The 21135-nt window shown below is 34.5% G+C and overlaps 5 protein-coding genes across 6 annotated transcripts; 2 read left to right on the plus strand and 3 right to left on the minus strand.

Annotated features, from left to right (window-relative positions):
• Nucleotides 1–2873: 2873 nt before the first annotated feature.
• On the minus strand, nucleotides 2874–5878 carry LOC106370154 (uncharacterized acetyltransferase At3g50280-like). Its single transcript, XM_048771574.1, has one exon. It carries the CDS (start codon nucleotides 4463–4465, stop codon nucleotides 2909–2911), a length of 1557 nt encoding a protein of 518 aa, XP_048627531.1. The 5' UTR covers nucleotides 4466–5878; the 3' UTR covers nucleotides 2874–2908.
• A 1395-nt stretch (nucleotides 5879–7273) lies between these two features.
• LOC106370155 (60S acidic ribosomal protein P2-3-like) lies at nucleotides 7274–7852 on the minus strand. Its single transcript, XM_013810217.3, has one exon. The coding sequence runs from the start codon at nucleotides 7785–7787 to the stop codon at nucleotides 7443–7445; it is 345 nt and encodes a 114-aa protein (XP_013665671.2). The 5' UTR covers nucleotides 7788–7852; the 3' UTR covers nucleotides 7274–7442.
• Nucleotides 7853–10999: 3147 nt separating this feature from the next.
• Nucleotides 11000–12240, plus strand: LOC106370156 (CLAVATA3/ESR (CLE)-related protein 25-like). Of its 2 annotated transcripts, none has more exons than XM_048771575.1 (3): nucleotides 11000–11370; nucleotides 11780–11837; nucleotides 11934–12240. In XM_048771575.1, the coding sequence occupies exons 1-2, from the start codon at nucleotides 11102–11104 to the stop codon at nucleotides 11811–11813; spliced, it is 303 nt and encodes a 100-aa protein (XP_048627532.1). In that variant the 5' UTR covers nucleotides 11000–11101; the 3' UTR covers nucleotides 11814–11837; nucleotides 11934–12240. The 2 variants fall into 2 exon arrangements, with proteins under 2 accessions (XP_048627532.1, XP_013665672.1); XM_013810218.3 differs by having other exon boundaries at nucleotides 11004–11370; nucleotides 11780–11842.
• Nucleotides 12241–13131: 891 nt separating this feature from the next.
• On the minus strand, nucleotides 13132–15252 carry LOC106371135 (inactive LRR receptor-like serine/threonine-protein kinase BIR2). Its single transcript, XM_013811174.3, has one exon. The coding sequence runs from the start codon at nucleotides 15124–15126 to the stop codon at nucleotides 13321–13323; it is 1806 nt and encodes a 601-aa protein (XP_013666628.2). The 5' UTR covers nucleotides 15127–15252; the 3' UTR covers nucleotides 13132–13320.
• Nucleotides 15253–17016: 1764 nt separating this feature from the next.
• Nucleotides 17017–20011, plus strand: LOC106370157. The gene has a single exon (XM_048771576.1). The coding sequence runs from the start codon at nucleotides 19248–19250 to the stop codon at nucleotides 19866–19868; it is 621 nt and encodes a 206-aa protein (XP_048627533.1). The 5' UTR covers nucleotides 17017–19247; the 3' UTR covers nucleotides 19869–20011.
• The last annotated feature ends 1124 nt before the right edge of the window (nucleotides 20012–21135 follow it).

The raw sequence follows: 21135 nt of genomic DNA on the forward strand, positions 1-21135 counted from the left end.
ATACTATAATTGTAGTCAACTGCAGTAACTTTTATACACCTTCGACTACAAGTTTAGATAATAGTTAACAGCTAGGCCGCATTTACGTAATTAAGGTCTTCGTTTCTTTATCTTTAATCTATAAAATTGGCAATTAATTTCTCACATAAAAGTAGCTTTTGAAAATTTATTAAAATACACGGTGGTGACTTGTTTTACACGATAACGGGTTATGTACTCAAAGAATTTTGTTTTTGCATCAATTCGTGATCCACATCTAACTCTTTTATCCGATAAATTACCCAAAATAAAAAAAAAATGCAATTTTTGATGTTTGAAAAAAAATCAATGGGATAAGCTTACTAAGTTACTATAGAGCAGTGATGGGTGGAAAAAATCAGTAAAGGAACGTTTGACAAAAAAAGAGTCTTGATAGTCATAAATAATACAGTTTTACTTTAAATTTTTTTTTCTCTAACACTACTTTCAATCCCCTGGATATTAAAAGAAAAATATTTAAGATTAATGTGCGTGGTAGCCATACAACGATTCGAGAATGAATATGCTGACATGTCACATCTAGAGAGTTTCTCAAGCCAACTTTACAAATTTATTGTAATGTTCTTTCCTAAATAAACTTCACCAATATCGTTTTTCTAATATAATATTTTACAGGTTTTATTTTCAATATACTCACATGCATAGTTCAACAGATTATACAAAGTTTCTACATAGAAATACAATTTGCAAGAAACTAATTGACATTTATTTTCCTTCATAAACTTCTCAAACTCGATTACAATTACGGTAACATATCATTGCATACTTCTTTTTTACTCAATAATAGTTGAAATTAGAATTTTTTTTAATGTTTCCTCTTACCATCGGCTAAATTGTGAAGAAATAATTTGTCTTAATAATTTTCTTTTTCTTTTACTATTATCTAGATTTGATTTGATTTTGCATGCGTTATAGAAATTATAATATGAGACTATTGGTTTGATATCAAGACTGTCTAAAACTCATATAACATGAACCAAACTAATAATAATAGTTTTTGGTTTATCACCCAAAAAACCAAAAACCTCAAGCATTTTAACTCAACAAACCAAAATAAATATAGATTTAGAATGGTAGTGATATTTTAGGAGATTATAAATAAAAAAAAATAACCTTAAACCAAACCGATATTTAGATTAAAGAGACCTAATGTCTTTTTATCTAAAAATAGTGAAATTGATAATATTATTACTTAGTTAATTATTATGATTAAACATGAAAAAAAAACAATCACTCAAAACTCAAAAGTAAGGTCCTGCAAGAGTTTTACTATTTTTGACAAATTACAAAAAAAAAAAAATCGTTTTTGACCACGTAGTAAAGTGTGTATTGTAGACGGTGATAATAAACGGCATACATTTTGCTAGATTTTTTTTTGTTTATTTCATTAAATAAAACTTCCAAATTATTCATTGAAATATAGAATACTGAAACTCAAATTTAATTTAAAAAAAAAACAACTCAAAAAGTCAAGTTGACATTAAACATATTCAGTTTTTAACTTCACAAAACAATTAAAAAGCTTTCTGCTTCCAAAAAGGACTAGGACTAGGCATTTTATCATATAAATTTAATTTGATCCATTATCTCATTCAATTCTATCTGAAAATTTTGGATATCCGTAAAGTTTTGTAGCAAAACAAATGCTAAAAATATAATATATTCGTTAAAATTGAAGCAAATCACAAATATTAAAATTTTAAGAACCAGATCTCCGCTCCACTCCACCAGCTATATAAACACATACACACACATATATATATATATATATATTAACATACACGAATAATATCTATTATATTGCCATACAAATTCAAAACGTGATTATGTCACATTTATTTCAATTTCATTAAAACTACACTGCCATATACAAATCCAAAATGTAAATTTGTCACATTTATTTCGATTTAATTAAAACTACACTGCCATATACAAATCCAAAATGTAATTAGTATTTTATGGCTTGTTGTACCATCTTTTTCTTTTTTTCAGTTCATTTTTTTTAGACTTCTCACTATATCTTTTAGTGTTTTTCTCCTATATATTTGTATTTTCAATAAAACGAAAGTTATGAATACAAAAATATTTTTGACATTAAATTTTATTGACTTAATTGACGTTCGTAATTTTAAAATTAATATAATATTTAAATTAAGTTTCATAATTATTAAATTACTTTTAAATAGAAATCGAATTTATTTTATTTATTATTAAATAAATAATTGAAATCATTTATTTTAACGAATACTAACATTAACATCATTTGAAAAATTGATGTGTGTATTAATTTCAATTTTCACAATTGATACATATTAGCATCATATACAATAACTAATGCAAATAAAATACATTTTTATATTAGTTGTTAATAAAATGATGCAAATTATTTGCATCACCACATTCAAAGTAATTTAATTAAGTGATGCAAAATTTTTTACATCATTTATAATTAATGCAAACACACAAAATAACACAAATTATTGAATTTTAACACATTTTGATTCTTAAAATATATTACTAATTTTAATTAATTTATTAAAAAAATAAAAGTTAAATATCAAAATTAACTACCATTGTCTAGAGTTTAATATGGTGTTGCTTTCGCAATTTCACTTAATATTTAAAATGGCAGGTGGTATATTTCTGATTAATTTATGGTGATGTAGCAGAGGTTCATTTGTTTTAAATAATATATTTTCCATTAAATAATATCATAAACTGGAGAAACAAGTTTGAACAAAAGCCCTTGGAGGGGTTAGTGTACTAGCTACCACTAGCACTATTATTGTCTATTGTTTAAATATGATTTTTTTCTTATTTCTTTAACACACAGATTGCCTAGCAGAAATGTAGAACATAAAAGAAAGAATTACAATCGACTTGGATGAACACATAAGACATGCTGTAAAAATTCTGCATCAGCCAATAATTTATCCAAAACGTGAGACCATAAACACGTTTGAATCTCCATGCTTCGTTGTTCAGTTCCCGGGTAAACAAGGATTCTACCATGGCCAGAGATTCCCGGTCCAGCTCGAACCGCAATCGGTTTACCCCAACCAAAATCGTTTCCAAACACATTGAACCGCGGAGAGCTGCCAACAAGGAAGGAATTATTCAACATTAAACCATTCGGTATCTTTGGGTTCTTCACCCAATCCTCAGCAAAACGCTTGAGTTCTTCATTCGTTTGCGACCTCACAGTTTTGTCCAGTTGCAAAGCAGCCCAACCCAGTCCATTGTCAAGCATCTCTCCGGCCGTTGTAATGGCTGTGGGCAGTCCGACCATGTTTCCAAAACACTCTTTCTGGAGCGGAGGGTTTAGCCTCTGTCTCAAATCCATAGGCAACTTGAAATGAATCACTTCTTCCGGATCGAGATCACTGTTTCTGATTATTGACCTCCACATATGCGCCAAAACGGCTTGAAACGACGAGATTTTCAGATGCTCGCCATAAGCAGCAGCAGCAACCTCGGCGTTGGCTTTCGCTTTGAGCTCGGAGATGTGTCTCCTCGTGAACCGAAACATCTTCTTTGGTAGATAGAGCAACGAGGAAGATGCAACAACCCTAACGGGTGATGATGGTACTGTCTCCGAGATGGGGATCCGAATCGGGTAATCAATCTCTGGGAGGAACCAGCCACGGAGAGGCAAAGGAGGAAACGTTTTCCGGGCGGCGGAGCAAATCTCCGTCCAGGTTTTGAAAAAACTCCAGAAGGAAGCTCCGTCAGCAACCAAGTGGTTGATGCCGTATCCGATGAGGACTCCATCTTTCAACTCCGTTACTTGGAGAGCAAGCAAAGACTCCGTGACACCTTCTAAGCTTTTAACTCCGTTTGCTGGAAAAAACGTGTTCCAGTTATCCCCCGAACGTTCTAAAACATCGCTCACCGACACAGTTTTAGCATCTGCATGCACGAATTTGACACCCGAGCCATCGCAGTCTATGTAAAACGACGCCGTTTCGTCGTCTTCGTTGTGGATCTTCACTAGACGTCCAGCGAATGGATAGACGATCTTCAAAGCTGCGGAAAGAGAGGACTTCAGTTGAGAAATCACGTTGATTTTCGGGTCGGGTTTCGGGAAGATAAGAGCTCTTTGTGGGTATTCAGTTCGAAGGAAGATGAGATCCCATGGAGTGAGGTGGATCTTAACCCGATCCGATCCATCCTCGTTGCTCTCTGGTCGAACTATGGTCTCAGAGACCACTACAACATCTGCCATTTTTTTAAAAAAAAATTGATTATACACCAATGGGTGAGTCAGTGTAGTGTCAGAGGGAGGGATGTGCGTATATTTCAATGATTCAATCTCACCTAACGCTTCATAAGCCGAGTGTATGTTATATATAGATGATTCGATCTCACCTAACACTACAAAACTACCACGTGGTCTAACTGTATGGGCCTGATTAGCAGATCCCATTATCTGTTACTCGTCTACCACGTGGTCTAAATGTCTCCATTTTGAAGAAGATAGCTACCCAATCAACTGTCTACCACATTTGGCGGCAGAGAAATAATATCCTCCATAATCAGGTCCTTATCCCACCGAACACGGTGTTTAGGATTATTGATCGAGAGGTGCGCAACATTCTCTTAGGAAGAAGAGACAAGAGAAAATACAACACCCTCTTGTCCTCTTGGCTTCAGTTTACGTGAAATGGTGGTTGAAACTCCAATACTACCTTGTAATACTTCCTTGTTTTTCCTTTTTTTGCCTTGGAAGTGTTGTCATTAGGATTACAACTTTGTAAGTTCCTTTTTTCATATTTATATGATATTAACGTTTTAGCAAAAAAAAAAAAAAAATCTGTTACTCGTCAAATTGTTTTATTATTCGAGTCGATTTGTTAACTTATCTGAACTTGATGTGGACGTAGAATGAGAGCCATCCGAGTAGCTTGTAGAAGTATATCTCCATTTGAGATCGTATATGGCGAGGGATGTATTGTGAGTACATCGCCCAAATGAGCATAATACTCGACACCATCTTGCCCCATATTGCTACGGTTTCAAGCATCTTTTTCTGGTTTCTTGTGTCTCAAGACTCTTGCTTGTGTCGTACGAAAGAGTCTTTGTGTTTTTTTTTTCTTCTCTTGAGACTTGGCTTTGGTTTTGTTGCTTCATTACCGTCTATTATATAGTACTCTAGAGGTCCAAGGAAGTTGCCATGAAACTAACTTTATAGGAAACTGATCATATATATGCAGAATATTATTGAATGTTACGATTATTATATTTAGTTTAATCATAGGGTATGTTACAGTGAATAACGTCACTAGTCTTTTTAGTTTATGATCTTTAACTTTAGGATTAGGTGAAAGGTGGTAAAAAATGGTCTACTGAACCACTTAAATATTTTTAAGATTTTAAAATTGGGTAAAGTATGAGCTAAAGATCTTTTTTTTTCTTAAGGAAATCGTTATTTTCTTTAAAAAGAATTTGAGAAAAAAATTCTATAATTCTAGTTAACTGTAATAACTTTAATACAACACCGACTATCTAGGTATCCGGACCTCTCACTTACTCCGACTATCCCACCGCATCCAACTAGTACCGGCAAGGAAAGTCCTGAAAACCAAACGAAAACCATGTTAAATCTACTGTGACCGGAACTCGAACTCGTGATGGCAGACACTTCAGCCGAAGTTTTTTTACCACCAGACCACGAGGTCCGGTTAAGTTTAGACTAATGATAAAGAAATGAAGACCTCATATGTTAATGCGGTTTAGCTGTTAACTATTATTTCATAAACAGACAGAAAAAAAAAGTTTAGATAGGATGACATATTTTACACGAGGTTTATCCGCATTAACATATGAGGTTTTCATTTCTTTATCATTAGTCTATGAATTTTATACTAATTTCTTACGTAAAAGTACCTTTTGAAAAGTTATTTTAAGATAGGATGACATATTTTACACGATGGCGGATTTTCAAATGCCACGATGTCAGTAATTTTTTCTCGTCTCACACGCACGCACTATCACGCAATTGGGTTTCGAGAGACTCATTAGGAACAAAATCAAAAGCCCAAATTCTAGAGCCCATGATATACAGTCTAAGGGCAAGATTAACGGCGTCCTAATGGCATGTCCTTAGCATAAATGACAATTAGTTTAAATCAAAAATAAATAATTATCTAAGGACATATCTAAGTTAAGATGCTTTTGTTCTCGTCGTTAGGTGATACGTGGCTTGGTGGGATTGGGCGATGAAACCGGTGAGAGGAAAATCGAATTGGGAAAGTGTTGTGATTTTCTCGTCTTTTCTTTTTCTCGACCGACGAATCTCCTCTCTTCGATCTCATCTCTTCTCGACCGACGAATCTCCTCTCTTCGATCTCCTCCCGAGAGTTCTCCTCTCTTCTCCACCGACGGATCTTCTCCTGAAGTTTCTTCTCTCGACGGATCTCCTCCTGAGGTTTCTCCTCTCTTCTCCACCGACGAATCTCCTCCTGAGGCTTCTCCTCTCTTTTCCACCGACGGATCTCCTCTCGAGGCTTCTCCTCTCTTCTCCACCGAATTTCTTTGACGGATCTCTCGACCGGTCTCTCAACGCTTCTCCCGACGGATCTCTCCACAATGTAATGTAATAAAAACTTTGTAGTTTTCTATTAAATTTAATATATTTCGATAATTTGTGTGTTATATTAAATTTAAAATGGAAATAAGTTTTATCTTATATATATGTTACAAGTTATTTAAAAAAAAAAATTTATCTAAAGACCAAGAATAAGTCCCACCAATAATCATCATTTCAACAAAAAGTCCTTACAAATGTCCTAATCTAAAAATAACAATAAAAAATCCTAAGGACATCATTCTAAGGACAATGGATAATGATGCCCTTCAAGAGAGCTTCACAATCGGCAGAAACAAGAACAGCTCCAAAGAGTCTCTCAATAAAGTGTCAGCTTCAGTTTCACAGTTAGTTTCTGAGTGTATCAATAAAAAAAAATTAAGTGACAATGAGGAAGAAACCGATTAGAAGAGTCAGATCCTTATCCTTATTTACAAAATGTGTATTTTCAGTGTCACTTTCAAAATCTAAAATTGATGTATCCTAAACAATCAGCTCTTGGAAAGTTTATATCACAAAAACCACAAACAATTATCCCCAAACTTAAAGACGTATACTAAAACCATTTATCAAAGAAACAACTTTGATAATCTCTTAGCAGCACATACGCATGGTGAAACTGTGGTGTTCAACATTCAGGCAACAAAATCATAACTGAGTAACATAAAATAGATAATTTAACGATAGATAACAAAGTCTTTAATAATCCTTAAAAAAGGTATTATCAACAACGATCCATTCATTTAAAACAAAAATTAAAAGCGATAAATATTTCAGACAAGATCAGATCCTCCAAGCCTTCTGTCATAAACTAAACTCAATCGAAAAGACTCATCATGCCTTCACCATCATCCGACTCCTCCTTCTCCTCCTCAACCTTCTTCGTCTCCGCCGCTGGCTCAGCCGCCGAAGGAGCGTCGCCTCCTCCTCCTCCAGCCACCATAGCGACACCTGCACCGCCGGAAGATAGAGCCCCCATCTTCTCCCTCCCAACAGCGATCAGCTCGGCCACGTCGTGATCCTTCACGAGAGAAAAGAACAGATCTGTCTTGGCCTCGTCGAACTCAGCGCCAACGGAATCGAAGATGCTCTTCAGATCATCCTTGGTCGGCTTCTCGTTTCCGGCGAGCTTCGCGAGGAGGAAAGCAGCGATCCCCTTCATCTTTTTTTTTTTACTCTGCGGAGTTTTTGACTGCTAGGGTTTGTGAGGGGCCCTTTAGAATCGTGTATTTAAAGGGGTTTTGGTTGTGCCTCTCCCCCATAATGAGGAGGAGATTTCTAGGGTTTTCTTTCCGTACGTACGCTACACGAAAGCGAGCCGATAATGGGCCTTTACTGGGCCCATATGTTTGCGCATTAATGAGCCGATAATGGGCCCTTTACTTAGACAGACTAAGTAAAATCAAACTCTTTAAAAAAAAGTCATGATTATATGTTGCTCATCTTCTAAATAAGCTTCTGGTTTCGTGTTCAGTTATGACCAAACTTTAATATAAGTCTGTTTGTTTTATCATCAAACTCAAGCAAGCAACCCATGATATGTATTATTGTACATTTCTGTAGTGTATGTACATGCCATGATAGTTGTCTAATCTACGTCATGCACTTGGAAGCTCTCTATATTTCTAATAAAGTGTAACAATCATGCAATTACCGTTAATTAAAAGCATTCAAGGCATGAGATACTCAACGTCTGTTTCTCTCTCAGAGCTTTTGCATTGCACCATTCTATTTCCATAAAGCAGATACTTTCAGACATTTCTAAGCTGATCTTCTCTCTTTGTGTCTGAATACTCAAAAAAATGGGAAGACCTCCATGCTGTGACAAGTCCAATGTCAAGAAAGGTCTCTGGACCACAGAAGAGACGCTAAGATCCTCGCTTAGGTTGCAATCCATGGTGTAGGAAACTGGAGTTTGATCCCCAAGAAAGTAGCCCTGAATCGATGTGGAAAGATCTGAAGACCGAGATGGACGAATTACTTAAGACCGGACCTTAAAAAAGATAGCTTCTCCCCCCAAGAAAAAGAGCTTATCATTCAGTGTCACAGAATCATTGGCAGCAGGTAAAGAAGATACCTAATTGCTAATTAACTTCTTTAAAACATGACAAGAATCTATCAAACTACTTCAATCCATTTCTCTAGAAATTCAAATCATCTGGTCGGTGGAACTACATCTTCATGCTCTTCCTCATCGTCTTCTGCTAGTATCAACCAAGGGGCTCAAGCACCGGTTACTACATTCTGCTGGAGCGATTATCTTCTCTCGGACTCTGTTTCACCCATGAGTTCTCAGACACAAGTAGTGGGATCCTCAGCTACTAGCAACCTCACTTTTGCGCAAACGGAAAACTTCAACAGCCAAGCTGAGTCCAGCTCTAAGAACATTGCTACCAAGGCATCTGGAACGTGCCATTCAGCGATTTACTTTGTGGATGAAATATTGGATAAGGACCAGGAGATGATGTCACAGTTTCCTCAACTCTTGAATAGCTTAGATTATTAGATCCTTCTTTTTGTTGTTATTGTTGCTTCTCTTGTAGCTTCTTTTATGTTCAAGAACTATTTCATGTGCTTTTTCAATAATTTTTCTTCTCTCTTTATGATCTTTATTATCACCAAAGCTTCTTGGGATCCAAATATGTTTCAGTCTAAAAACATACACAGCTCAGATTGGACCCTCTGCCTGCAAGAGAAGGTTCTAGTTCCTTCGCTTAAAAGGCAATGAACAGAGGCTGGGATTAAAGAGCTAGTTTTGTTCCAAAGTTTGAATACTAGAATAAGTTGTTTTGGATGTAAAATAATGCAGCTACTCTTCTGGCTGTTACATCTCAAATACTATGATTTTCCGCACTTGCTTTTATCATGTGATACAAGATCATTTAGTTTTCATTTCTGTTTCTTGTTGTCACATATTCTTACTATCTCGTGTTATATGTTTGCAGTTCCTTTTGTACATCAATTGCCATTTTGTTTGTTGCCAAGTCCTAGCATGGAAACAAGTTGCACTAATATAATGGTGTAACTACAGTTGTACACACTTTGAGATATAATGTCAGTTAGAGTTTTTTCCTTTTTTCCATTACATATGGCTTTGTTTGATGGCCTTAAGTCTGAGAGACAACTTGCTACACACAACTTCTATATGTATGTATAATGTACGTCAATAACTATCCTAAGCGTCAATAACTTCTAAAAACTCGTTAGAGCAATCTCCAGCAAGCATCAGTCTAAAGAAATCATCGGTGTCATCCATGACATTCGAGTGATCTCCTCTGATTTTGCTTCAATTTCCTTTACGCATCTCTCTAGATCAAAAAATACTATCGCCGATGGCTTGGCAAAAGCGGCTCTTAGAGCCCATCTTCTGTATTGACTTCCGTTTGGGCCATCTTTGGGCCTAAGCAATTTGAGTTTCATTTAATATAATTTATGTGACAAAAAAAAAAAAAAAGACAAAACCTTTATGAGAGTGACATAACTAAGGTATGTGTTAATCTTTCTTCCCTTCTTTCTAATTTATTCTACTTTGGTAACCAACTCTTACATAGAGCATGCAATTAGAAAACTCTAGAGGGAAATATTGAGATGCCTTTACTCACACAATCACTGTAAGAATCAATACCAGAAGGACACCATCATGATCATGTGTAAGGTCCCTATACAATACAGGGGATACATATGTATAGTAATAAAATTGTGGGGTTATATCTATTTAAACTTTGGCTTTACTATGTACAAGGCAAGCTTCTCTTTCCCACCAAGGCCAAAAGAAAGTTTGCTTGTGACATAGAAACAAACTGACTCCATCTTCCCTAGCTGTCAATCAGATATTGATTCTTTTCTTCACAATCTGGACATGTTTCTGAATCAGTTTAAGTTTATCATTTCATATCTGCTTTAGTGTATTGTTTAGTGAATACCCTTTTCTGCTAATTGGTTCTTGGTAAGGAGGGAATACTTAACAAGGAAGAAAGTTGTGGCTTTAGATCTTTTTCACAGGTTTGTTTCTTATTTATGCATTACATTCTTAATTGATTCTTATTGTTTAAAGGAAAGATCCAAGTGAGATAAGATAGTGGTAAAGAAAAGAGTAGGCTTGCTAATACTCAAGTCACAAAAGGCACACTGTCATATGCTTTATAATGGCTTAAAATATATGTAGTTAGGGGAGCCTGTGAGGTCCCCAATGGTTTGCTGCATGAAAAATCGCATCTCAAAGCAAATAAAAAAGGTACTTAACGGGCCCATATGTTACATAAAGATATGTTTTTCCATAACTTTCTCTTCTTCTTGCTTCCTTTTTTTTTCTCTACGTGGACACCTACCTATGTATGATGCTGCTTTGTGTCCATCATTTTTAAATAGACCCAATCACGGATCTGTCTTTCCAAGGTATATAAAAACAACTTAAATGCTTGTTCTGTCCATATCTCTCTCTCTATTTATGTGACAGTCACTTCACCAACATCATGAATGTTCTGCTCAGTTTATTCTTGTGTTTGGTTGCTCAGCTGTAGGGACATACGTTGCAGTATGGGTGGAAATGGCATTATAGCTTTGGTTAGAGTTGTTGTGTCTCTTGTTATTATTGTGTTTCTTCTTGTTGGTATCTTAGCAAACGCTGCACAAAGTGTTCCATCAACAGAAAAGGTCAAGAGTTTGCGGTTTAGTGGTAAAGATGTGAATCTGTTTCATGTAAGCAAGCGAAAAGTTCCAAATGGAGCTGATCCTATCCACAACAGGTTCATCATATTTTCTCTCATAGTTCTATCTTTTAGATATTCTTATTTGAGTTTGGTATCAGAGATTAAGCATTTTGAGGATGTGGTCTTGAAGTTGGTTTAAGTATGTTTATACAAGAAAACTAATCTTCTAGTATTAGCTTTTTGCTGAATTCAAGATTTACTTGGATGTAGCTTTACACATATACCGATAATTACTGGTTTCTAGAAAGATTTTTAGCATGTGGAATTCTTGTTCCTTCCTTCTTTTATTTGTCCTTAGAAAGCAGATAATGTTATCATTGTTTCTCTAATTCCTATGTTTTAAAAAGAACGAACGACACTTGTGACGTACTTGACCACTTTAGTTAAAGTTCTATAGTAGAAGACTCAACTTTACTGAGCTTTTGTTTCAAAACTATCTCTTCAGGAAAGAAACTTCAAGACAGCCACCACGAGTATGATCTAGCTTCCAATATTTACGACTTGTAAGGTATGCAAACTTTTTGTTATAGATAATCATGTCAGTATAATGTAAGTCTCTTGTGGGCTTAGTTCATCTTCTGTTTCTCTACCTTTTTCAGACAAGATAGTGGATAACTCGACCTTCTCAATTGCGTTTTCACGTCAAGAAGCTAGTTTTTTCTTCTGGGGCAGTCCATAACTTCAGATTCAGATTATATGCTAAGAACACATAGCTCGTGAAGCCTTGCTCTGTTTTCCAAAGGTGAAGTCTTGCTCTCTTTTTCTTTTTGGGAACATTGTGTCTGGAGATTACAAACTTTTAAAAGTAAAGGTGTAGAGAGAACATTGATGCAGATATTAAGACTTTTAAGGACTTTGTAGGGTTTTTGTAATAACATTTGTATTGATTATAGGTTTATGTCTTTATCCAACTCTCATGTTTTCCTCATAGTTCTTTCTTTCTTTCTTTTTGTCTTTTATTTATTTACGTTTAAAGTCTGCTTTTGTGTTTCCTCTGCTAAAGCAAACCATTAAACTAAAGTTGTCTGTTTTCAAAAACTCATTTTTCTCCTTAAATTACTGATTTATTAATAATCTATGCCTTGTAATATATCTCCACCACTACAACAACTAAGAGAGTCTCAATGATTTTGCCTCTTATTAGAAGCTTGTCCTTGTACAACTTTAGATTCACTTCTATCTTCATTTTTGGGTTCTTCTGAACTTTGAGAATCTGACAAAGTGAAAATACAAAAGGAGTGATGTATTGATGCAAAACCTCCCTTTCTCTCTCTTTCTTGCATTCTTTAACTTCTTTTTCCAGGGTTTGATTTTGACTGTATCGAGAAGCAGACCCTAAAGTAAAGATTCTGCAGAGAAAGCCCTCTTTATCCTGTTCTGCATGGGACATATATTCTTGTTCTGCACGTTCCTTTAGGTTCTTAAAAGAAAACACAAGTAAAAGTTTGTTTTGTCACTCTTCCAAAACACAAGAAAGACACTTGCTCTTACTATAACAGTTCTCTTCAGAACCTTGTTATTGATCAGTTAGTCATAAACACCAAAACAAACACAATACTCCCTTTCTATTCCAAAATAGTTGATGTTTTGGTAAAAAGCGCAAAAATTAAGATATACATTGTTTTCTAAAAGATAGTACTAAAAATATAAACTAAATTAATTTAATTAATTATCAATTTTTTTTATAAAACATCATTTCTCATACTTTTCGATAAAATTATTATTTTTTAAATTAAAAATCATGTAACATCATCTATTTGGAACAGAGGGAGTATCTTTTTAGAGACACAAGACACAAGGGAAGACACTTAGCATATACACTTTGTTCTCTATTACAATAACATAAGTCTACAAATACATTTTTAGAAGCTTTATGGAATAATGCATCTTCTAACTTGGTAGTAGGAAGGTAGTACAAGATGCTATACACAAATAATTACCTCAAGATAAGGTTTTCACATAAGGCTTTATTAACTTCACACTGTCTCATTCATTCTCTTGTGTGTTGAAAATCAAAGGGAAATCTTCATCTTGTTCTGTAAACGAATAGCCTTGTTTCTCAGCCATAGCTCTAAGCGACTGATACGCCTTAAACATAGACCATCTCTCTTTAGGCCTTGAAGCCACACAGTTACAAGCAACCTCAACAAACTTAATAATCTCATCATCACACCCTTTCCCTCTAATCTCCTCATCTATAGCATCAACGAGTCTCCCGGAGCTCTCAAGATGCTTCACCCAATCAACCAAGCTCCCTTTAAAACCTTCTTTACCAAGAGCTTTCACCCCTGTCGCCAACTCCAAGAGAACAACTCCAAGTCCATACACATCACCTTTTAACGAAGCTAACATTGTGGTTGAATACTCTGGAGCTACATACCCAAACTCACCCAAGTCACCAGTCATGAAACTGCTCTCATTATTATCTAAAGGAACCATAAGCCTAGCAAGCCCTGAGTCTACAATCCTCGCGTCGAAATCTTCATCAACGAGAATCACACTCGAACAAATATTCTGGTGGAGTATAGAAGGCCTACACCCATGGTGAAGCCAAGCCAAACCCCTAGCCGCACCCAAACCGATCCTAAACCGAGTTAACCAATCCAGTTCCTCATCACCCTCCAGCAAACTCATCAGCGTGCCGTTCGACATGTACTTATAAACAAGAAGCCTCTCCTCCTCCACGACGCAGAAGCCAAGAAGCGGCGCCAAGTTAGGGTGCCGCAGCTCCCAAAGCCGATTCATCTCGTACCTAAACTCCTTCTCCCCGAGCTTACACTCGCTCAAATGCTTCACCGCGAGCGCCGACCCATCGGGGAGAACCGCCTTGTACGTGGTCCCGGTCCTAGTGGTAACAATAACATTCTCAGAGCTGAAACCGTTGGTCGCGGCCATGAGGTCACCGAGCTTAACCTTAACCAGAGGCTTCTGGAACAGCGAGACTTGCAGCAGCTTATGGCTGATAAGCCTCCGCGCTAAGGTGCTAACTCCTTCTTCGTTCAGAGTCCTTCTCTTCCTCGTACGGTTGTAATAATACCACCAAACGCCAAACGCTAACAGCGTCGAAGCAGCCGCACCGATCACACCAGCTGCAACGATTATAGCAAGATTCTTCTTGCTTATCCCTCCACAGGTGGAGGATAAAGGACGTCCGCAAAGTCTTTTATTTCCAGCAAAGTCATCGGATGAATACTTAGCCGAGGAGGCGAAGAAAGAAGGGATGCGACCTGTTAAGTCGTTGTGGGAGATGGAGAACGTTGCTAACCTTCCAAGAGAGGATAACTGAACCGGGATTTGACCGGTTAACCGATTTTTAGAGAGAACCAAAGAGTTAACGAATCTACACTCAGCTAAACTAGGGGGAACCTCGCCGTTTAAGTCATTGTTGGAGAGATCGAGAGAGACCAAGAACGGTAGCCAAGTACAGAGCTGTGGAGGGATGTTACCGGATAAGCGGTTGGTGGATAGATCGAGCTTCTGCAAGCTCCCGCAGTACTGTAAGGACTCTGGGATCCGACCGGACAAGCCCATGTCTCGAAGCTCGAGGTTGATGACTCTGTTCTCTTGGTTGTTCCAGCAGGAGACGCCGACGAAGTTGCAGAGGAAGCCGAGGGTCGTGTTGGCGAAGTTCCATGATCTGAGAGCGCCCTGAGGGTCGGTGAGGGAGGTTTGGATTCCTTTTAAGCATCTTATGTCGTCTTCGTCGGCAGCCATGGCGGGGGGAGAGGAACAGAGGAGGAGGAGGATGATGATGATCGATGAAGGAAGAAGGTTTGGGATGATCTTCTCCATGGATGAAGAAGTGTTGAGAGGTCTTTTGGGTTTGGTATGTGCCAATGGAGTTGCAGAGAGACAAGACGCGTTGAACGGTCGTCTCAAAAGGGTTTGAGATTAGATGTTGAAGAGTAGTCGTCGACTTTGTTGTCTTTTTGTGTTTATTTTCTTGTTCATCTTTTATTCCTATGACCGGGAAAAAAAAGACTATTACTACTAAATTTTCTCCTTTTTTTTAATATTTATTTATGTTTGAAAACATCAATTAAAATGAAATTTTTCATCATTCTCTGACTTTTTTTTTTGTAGTAAATAAATATTCGAATAGTTTGTAAGGTTGATGAAAATGAAGTGTTCAAAGATAAAAATGATGTGGTTGTTTTTGTTTTCTTAAGTTAACTTGTCATGTAGATTAATCATTTTGCATAACACGATCTTAATTAAATATTAAAACTAGATTTTGATCCGCGCAACCGCACGGGTGTTTGTTTTCACTTTTCTATACATAAATTATTATTTTTAAACATTAGTTGTACATATTTTTAACGTTAATTATATACTTAAATGTTTATATAACTATTTCAAATACAATAATTTTATAATTTATATATTATAATTAATAAAATATTTAAAACTGTATGTATTTTCACTTCTTCTTATATATTTATCTTATTGTATTTGCATTTAGTTATTAATCAAGTTAATATATTCATGAGAAAACATATTTGAAAATTATTTTGTATTTAATTTATGCTAAATTCTGACCCATATTTCAAAGCTGTATTTCTTTTTAATTTTTATTAATATTTTTATGCTTATTCATTTTAGATAATATATTATTGTATATACAAAAGTAGTTTAAGATATGTTAATTTTTAGACATGTATTATATGGTTTGCTAATTTTATGCCGTTCTATCATCATATTTTATTTTTAAAATAAATAATATATATTTATGAAAATAAAATTTATAAATTTATCAATTGAATATACTTTTATCATATTTATTTAAGTATAATAATTGTATTTTAACATGATCATGACTATAAAGTAGATAAAGTATGATATAATTTATTTATTCTACATTTTATAAACAATAACTTAAAATACATTAAATTATTGTTAAAATATTTTTGCACAGATTTATTAGAATTTTTAAAATATAATATATAAATATGTATTATATTATATTTAAAATAGAAATATATTATGATTAAAGTAGTTACAAAGATTTTATATTATAAGCTTTAAAGAAATACATGTTATTTTGTATACATGTATTATATAGTTTGCTAATGTTAACTCATCTTACCAACATATTAGATTTTATTTTGAAGATAAATATATTATACTTACGAAAATAAAATATATAAAATTTCTAATTTTTATTATATTTAATTCAATATAATAATTTTCTTTTAATATGATTGATTATGATTATATAATATATAAAGTATTACAGAATTTTTTATTTTTCATTTTATTAACGATTACTGAATTTATTAATGTATAATAATATTTCAAACTAATTTCAAAATTAGTGAAAATATTTAAATATAATTTCAAAAATAAAGATCTTGTAAAAATCTTTTAAAACAGATTTTCTGGAATTTCAAAATAAATATATTTATATTTGAAATAAAAAGATATCAAAAGATATGATGATTAAAGTATTTTAAAGATTCTATGTATTATTAGTCTTAATAAAATACATTTAATATGATTTTTAAGTGATGGTCCAAATTTAAAAAAATTACACATGAAAGAAATCATGACTTCTATTTTAATATATAAGAGGTTTATTGACTGCAAAATCAAGTAAGTATCTGCTCTCTTGATATTTTAAATAGTTTTAGTTGTATCCTTTTTTATACATCAACACTGATTTCAATCTCAACCAACATTTTTCAAGTAATTTTTTTTTTTTTGTAAGATGACATTTTTCAAGTAAATTGCATATACATACCTAACTTTCCAATATTAAGAGATTCCACACCTTAAGTTAAGCTTATGAACAACTTGTGGTATTTCTGGTATGACCTCGAAATCACCTTTTTGCAATATTAACTTTGCTTACACTCAAAACGATATAAAACAAAAAGATTACAAACATCAACTGATAGAAATGCATAATGCATCTGTATCTTTGATAATCAATAGTTTAATACTATTACTGTATTTACATGCGTGTGTGTTGTCACCGTAGACCTTTTGGTGACAGCAAATTGGGTTCTACGTCTGTATGGGTTTGGTGTGGTCAAATGTGCAATTTTAAATTAAACAAGTAGGAAATTTTCAATGATATTGTTGTTTCTTCTTAAATAGTTTTTAACTAACCTACCTATACATGATCACAATTGCTCTGGTAATCATACGACCATCCAAAAACAAAATCTTAGCAAAATATTCTCTCATCCAATGGCCTTCCTTTATTGACCAACCTCCTTTAAACTAATTGTAGCTATCACTCAAGTGTTCTCATAGACCAAACACAAAACTTATATATTGCTAGTATTAAACTAGGATTTGCACAATATTCATATGTAAGACTATTAAAATAATGTTCGTAAATAGTTGAATTATGATTAACCAGCTGAAAATTGTGTGTTCAAATAGTGAAATTGACCAAAATGGCAAAAAGGCATAATTGCAATTTAATTGATAGTTCCACATCACCAACTCTGACATTTTCTAAAGTTTTAAGGCCCGCTGTCTTTTAAATAACCCAGCCTATTTGATGGAAATAGCCCAGCCCGAATGTATGTTTAAAGACTTTAAGTTTTGGTTTTACATGATTCCACAAACTGGAGAAACCAAATGCTTTACAGTGAGTTACATGTTGTGAACAAGGAAGAGAAGAAACAATCTCTGTTCAAAAGGTTGTTGTTAAGAGTTTGAATCCTAGTCAAGATGTTGTAGATACTTGCTTCTCTCTCAACATTAACTTTGTTCTGGATCGAAGCTCATTGCATATGATCTTGAACGTGAAACGATAAAAAACGTAAAAACGTCTATCTATTGGTAATTGTTTGCGTATGCATGTTTAAGGTCATGGTGTCAAATCTGAGTGTATACATTTAAATTTAGTAAAAAAAAATTGAAAACATTTTTTTTTCTTTGATATGCCCTATATCGGCTGAAAGTGAAATGAAAAGCATTTCGACGGTTGGTGTTAGTACTATAAAGGGAAACCATTTTCAGCTCCTTATTTGTTTATTTCCACTTAAATGTGAAAACCCAATGTTCTTGAGTCATTTGAATTCGGGGAACCAAAGTTGTTATTATGTATATTGGAAAGACGAGCAAACATGGGGCCACACTGCTGTGAAGGAATAAACAAGTCAGAGCAGCAGGCGTGTAATTTGTTTTAATTATTGTTTTTTGTAGGTTTAATCGAAATATTCCTGATGGAGTGTTATAAACTTATAATATTCAATAGTTATTTTTAAAAATCAACTCAAAAATATCATTTGTTTACATAATTCCCAGTTTCTGCGAAAACTATTACATTTCCCTGCTTAGCATGCGGTTCCCCATTGAACACAGAACTTTGAGTAACTAACACTTCTCTGGTTTTTCTGTTCACTAAGAAAATATAACCCAATAGGCAAAAAAAAAAACTTTTCATATATATAATGTTCATTGTGAGCTATTGCATGTATCTATAAAGATGTAAATTTCAATAATTGATTATAAACCAATTTATTTATGTTAAACATTAAGGTTGAAAAATCTTTATTTGATGTGTAGATTAAATTAGCATATTTCAAAAAAAAAAAATTGAAAGACATTTATGTAAAGTAGAAGTTGATAATGATTGTTTTAAGGAAGAATGGTCCCCAAGGAAAAGCAGGAAAAAAAAAAACAGATGAAATCAGAAAAGCCTGAGAAGAAAGTAATAATACATTGTCTGTAATAAAAACTAGATATGAAGAGGGCATGCCTGTTCTTGTCTCCTACACCTCCTCTGCTTCCTCTTCTCCTGTCTTTTCATTTTGTTCTTTCTGTTCGCCATTTCTGTCTTCCAGAATCGGACCCACCTTTAGGAATCTTGAAATATTTTCGTATAAGAATCTCAGCTTCGTGGATCGGAAGAAGAAAGAAACAGACCATAGAAAGAAAGAGACAGAGAGATAATAATGGTGATGAAGAGAGACCTTAGAGTGGAGGAAGAGAACATGTGTACGTCGCTGTTGACTGCATTTTTTGTTCTCTCTATGGCTTGTCTAAAACATTTCTACTCTATTTCTTATTTAATCGAACAATGGCGTTCGTTAGTGTTTCTACTCCTCAACCTCGTCCTCTTAGCCGTTTACTTCACATCGACTCGTCCTATTTGCGGCGAAACTCATCACAATTTCAAGGCTCGTCGAAGAGGTACGTTGAGGAAGAGTAAGAAGGCCAAGAAGACAAGGGGAGTGGAGGAACCAGCTTGTTCCGTTGTCGTGGAGCCTAAGGAAGTTATCAAGAACTGTATCGTGGAGGAGACGAAAAGTGTTTGTCCCGAGTCCGAGGAAACTGTGAAAGATTGCTTGCTTCACAAGGATTCAGTAGACTTTCATGAAAAAGAAGCTGAGTTTGAGCCAGGGAGGTTATCAAACGAGGAGCTGAACGAGAGAGTAGAGGCCTTCATCACAACGTTCAGGCAACATTTGGTGCTTGATGCAAGAAGAGGTAGAGACAGAGAAACTAACCAGAAGATGCGAACAAAAGAGACTGACATTAGCATTTTAGGTCGGGAGGTCACTTGTTCTGTTTAAGAGTTTCTCTACAAATTTTTTTGGCAACTGATGTAATGTCATAAGAACACAAAGACTATATTGAAACATGCAGCTTCAGTGTCTTGATAGGCTTTTTCACTGAAGTTGTTCAGAAATGAGAAAAAAAAGTTTGTGCGAGTCAACATACTTAGTCTCCTTGAAAAAGTAAGCTTAAGACTTGCAAAATTTTCTGCTTGACAATGTTGGCAGCTGCATCTCATCTGCAGCTCTTTTGATAACTAAGAACTTTACATCAGATATCATATCCTTGTTAGTTTCTGAACAATCCTTAAAAAAAAATTGACATTCACTATTGCGAAACATATACACAAGTCACCATCTCTTAACAAACAGTGAGAGAGATGAGACAAGACGAGTAGAATCGGCTACTCACTTGCTGCCTGTTATGCCCAAATATGCAGCCCAAGCCCAAAAACAGGGTCGACTCAAACCTTTTACAGGCTCTGGGGCAAAAAAAAAAAAAAAAGACATTTACGAGATGAAATTGAAAATTTGATATTGTAATTACAAGGTAAAATAAAATCGTTTTCATTTGAAAAGGTAAGCACAACCAGAATAATAAAACACTTTTGCTTTTTTTATAGCTTCTTTTTTATTGAGAACCAGATCATTTGCTTCTACAAAAACTTTCAAACTATAATATTTTTTAGCCGGTCCTGCTTCAAGGTCAAGTTAATTTTTCAAAGTTGAGTAAAAGGAAAAATAGACCTGGATTTAAGAACCAGAAACTGAATTGATGAAGTTGAAAGTGAAATGGAAACCTGAAACAAAAAAACAAAAACAATTCTAGGTTTTAGAAACAAAAAAAAAATATTCTGCTCTACCAAAAAAATTAGTGATCTATAAACAAAAAACATGATAGTAAACAAAATTTTAAAGATCACTTACAAAAACTAATCAATTATGCAAGAATCCTTGAAGAATGAACGAATTTGAGATATTTTACAATTGTATCGTTAATGGAAATATGAACATTTTTTAGAAGAAAAGAAGACGTCTTGATGAAATATATTCATGCCTAATAAGCTCACATAAATGTTGATTATAATATTTTAATATTAATTATAATTGGTAAAAATGTAAACAGATTAACATGAATAAGATTGTGTTTCCATAAAGTTAGATTTATTAATTTCGTTTTATTAAAAAAATGTTATATGTATATTTTACATTAAAAAAATTGTACTACTACAATAAAAAAAAATTATGGGCCCCCTCCAGCAATGGACTTTCGGTGCACCGCTGG

Source organism: Brassica napus, unplaced genomic scaffold (assembly GCF_020379485.1).
Source record: "Brassica napus cultivar Da-Ae unplaced genomic scaffold, Da-Ae ScsIHWf_1206;HRSCAF=1726, whole genome shotgun sequence".
Lineage (NCBI taxonomy): Eukaryota > Viridiplantae > Streptophyta > Magnoliopsida > Brassicales > Brassicaceae > Brassica > Brassica napus.

Excerpts from the sequence above, each read along its gene's own strand:
- LOC106370154 (XM_048771574.1), bottom strand. The coding sequence starts at position 4,465 with ATGGGATCTGCTAATCAGGCCCATACAGTTAGACCACGTGGTAGTTTT.
- LOC106371135 (XM_013811174.3), bottom strand. The coding sequence starts at position 15,126 with ATGGAGAAGATCATCCCAAACCTTCTTCCTTCATCGATCATCATCATC.
- LOC106370155 (XM_013810217.3), bottom strand. The coding sequence starts at position 7,787 with ATGAAGGGGATCGCTGCTTTCCTCCTCGCGAAGCTCGCCGGAAACGAG.
- LOC106370157 (XM_048771576.1), top strand. The coding sequence starts at position 19,248 with ATGGTGATGAAGAGAGACCTTAGAGTGGAGGAAGAGAACATGTGTACG.
- LOC106370156 (XM_048771575.1), top strand. The coding sequence starts at position 11,102 with ATGTTCTGCTCAGTTTATTCTTGTGTTTGGTTGCTCAGCTGTAGGGAC. Across the intron at positions 11,371-11,779 it reads GCTGATCCTATCCACAACAG|GAAAGAAACTTCAAGACAGC; the intron begins GTTCATCATATT and ends CTATCTCTTCAG.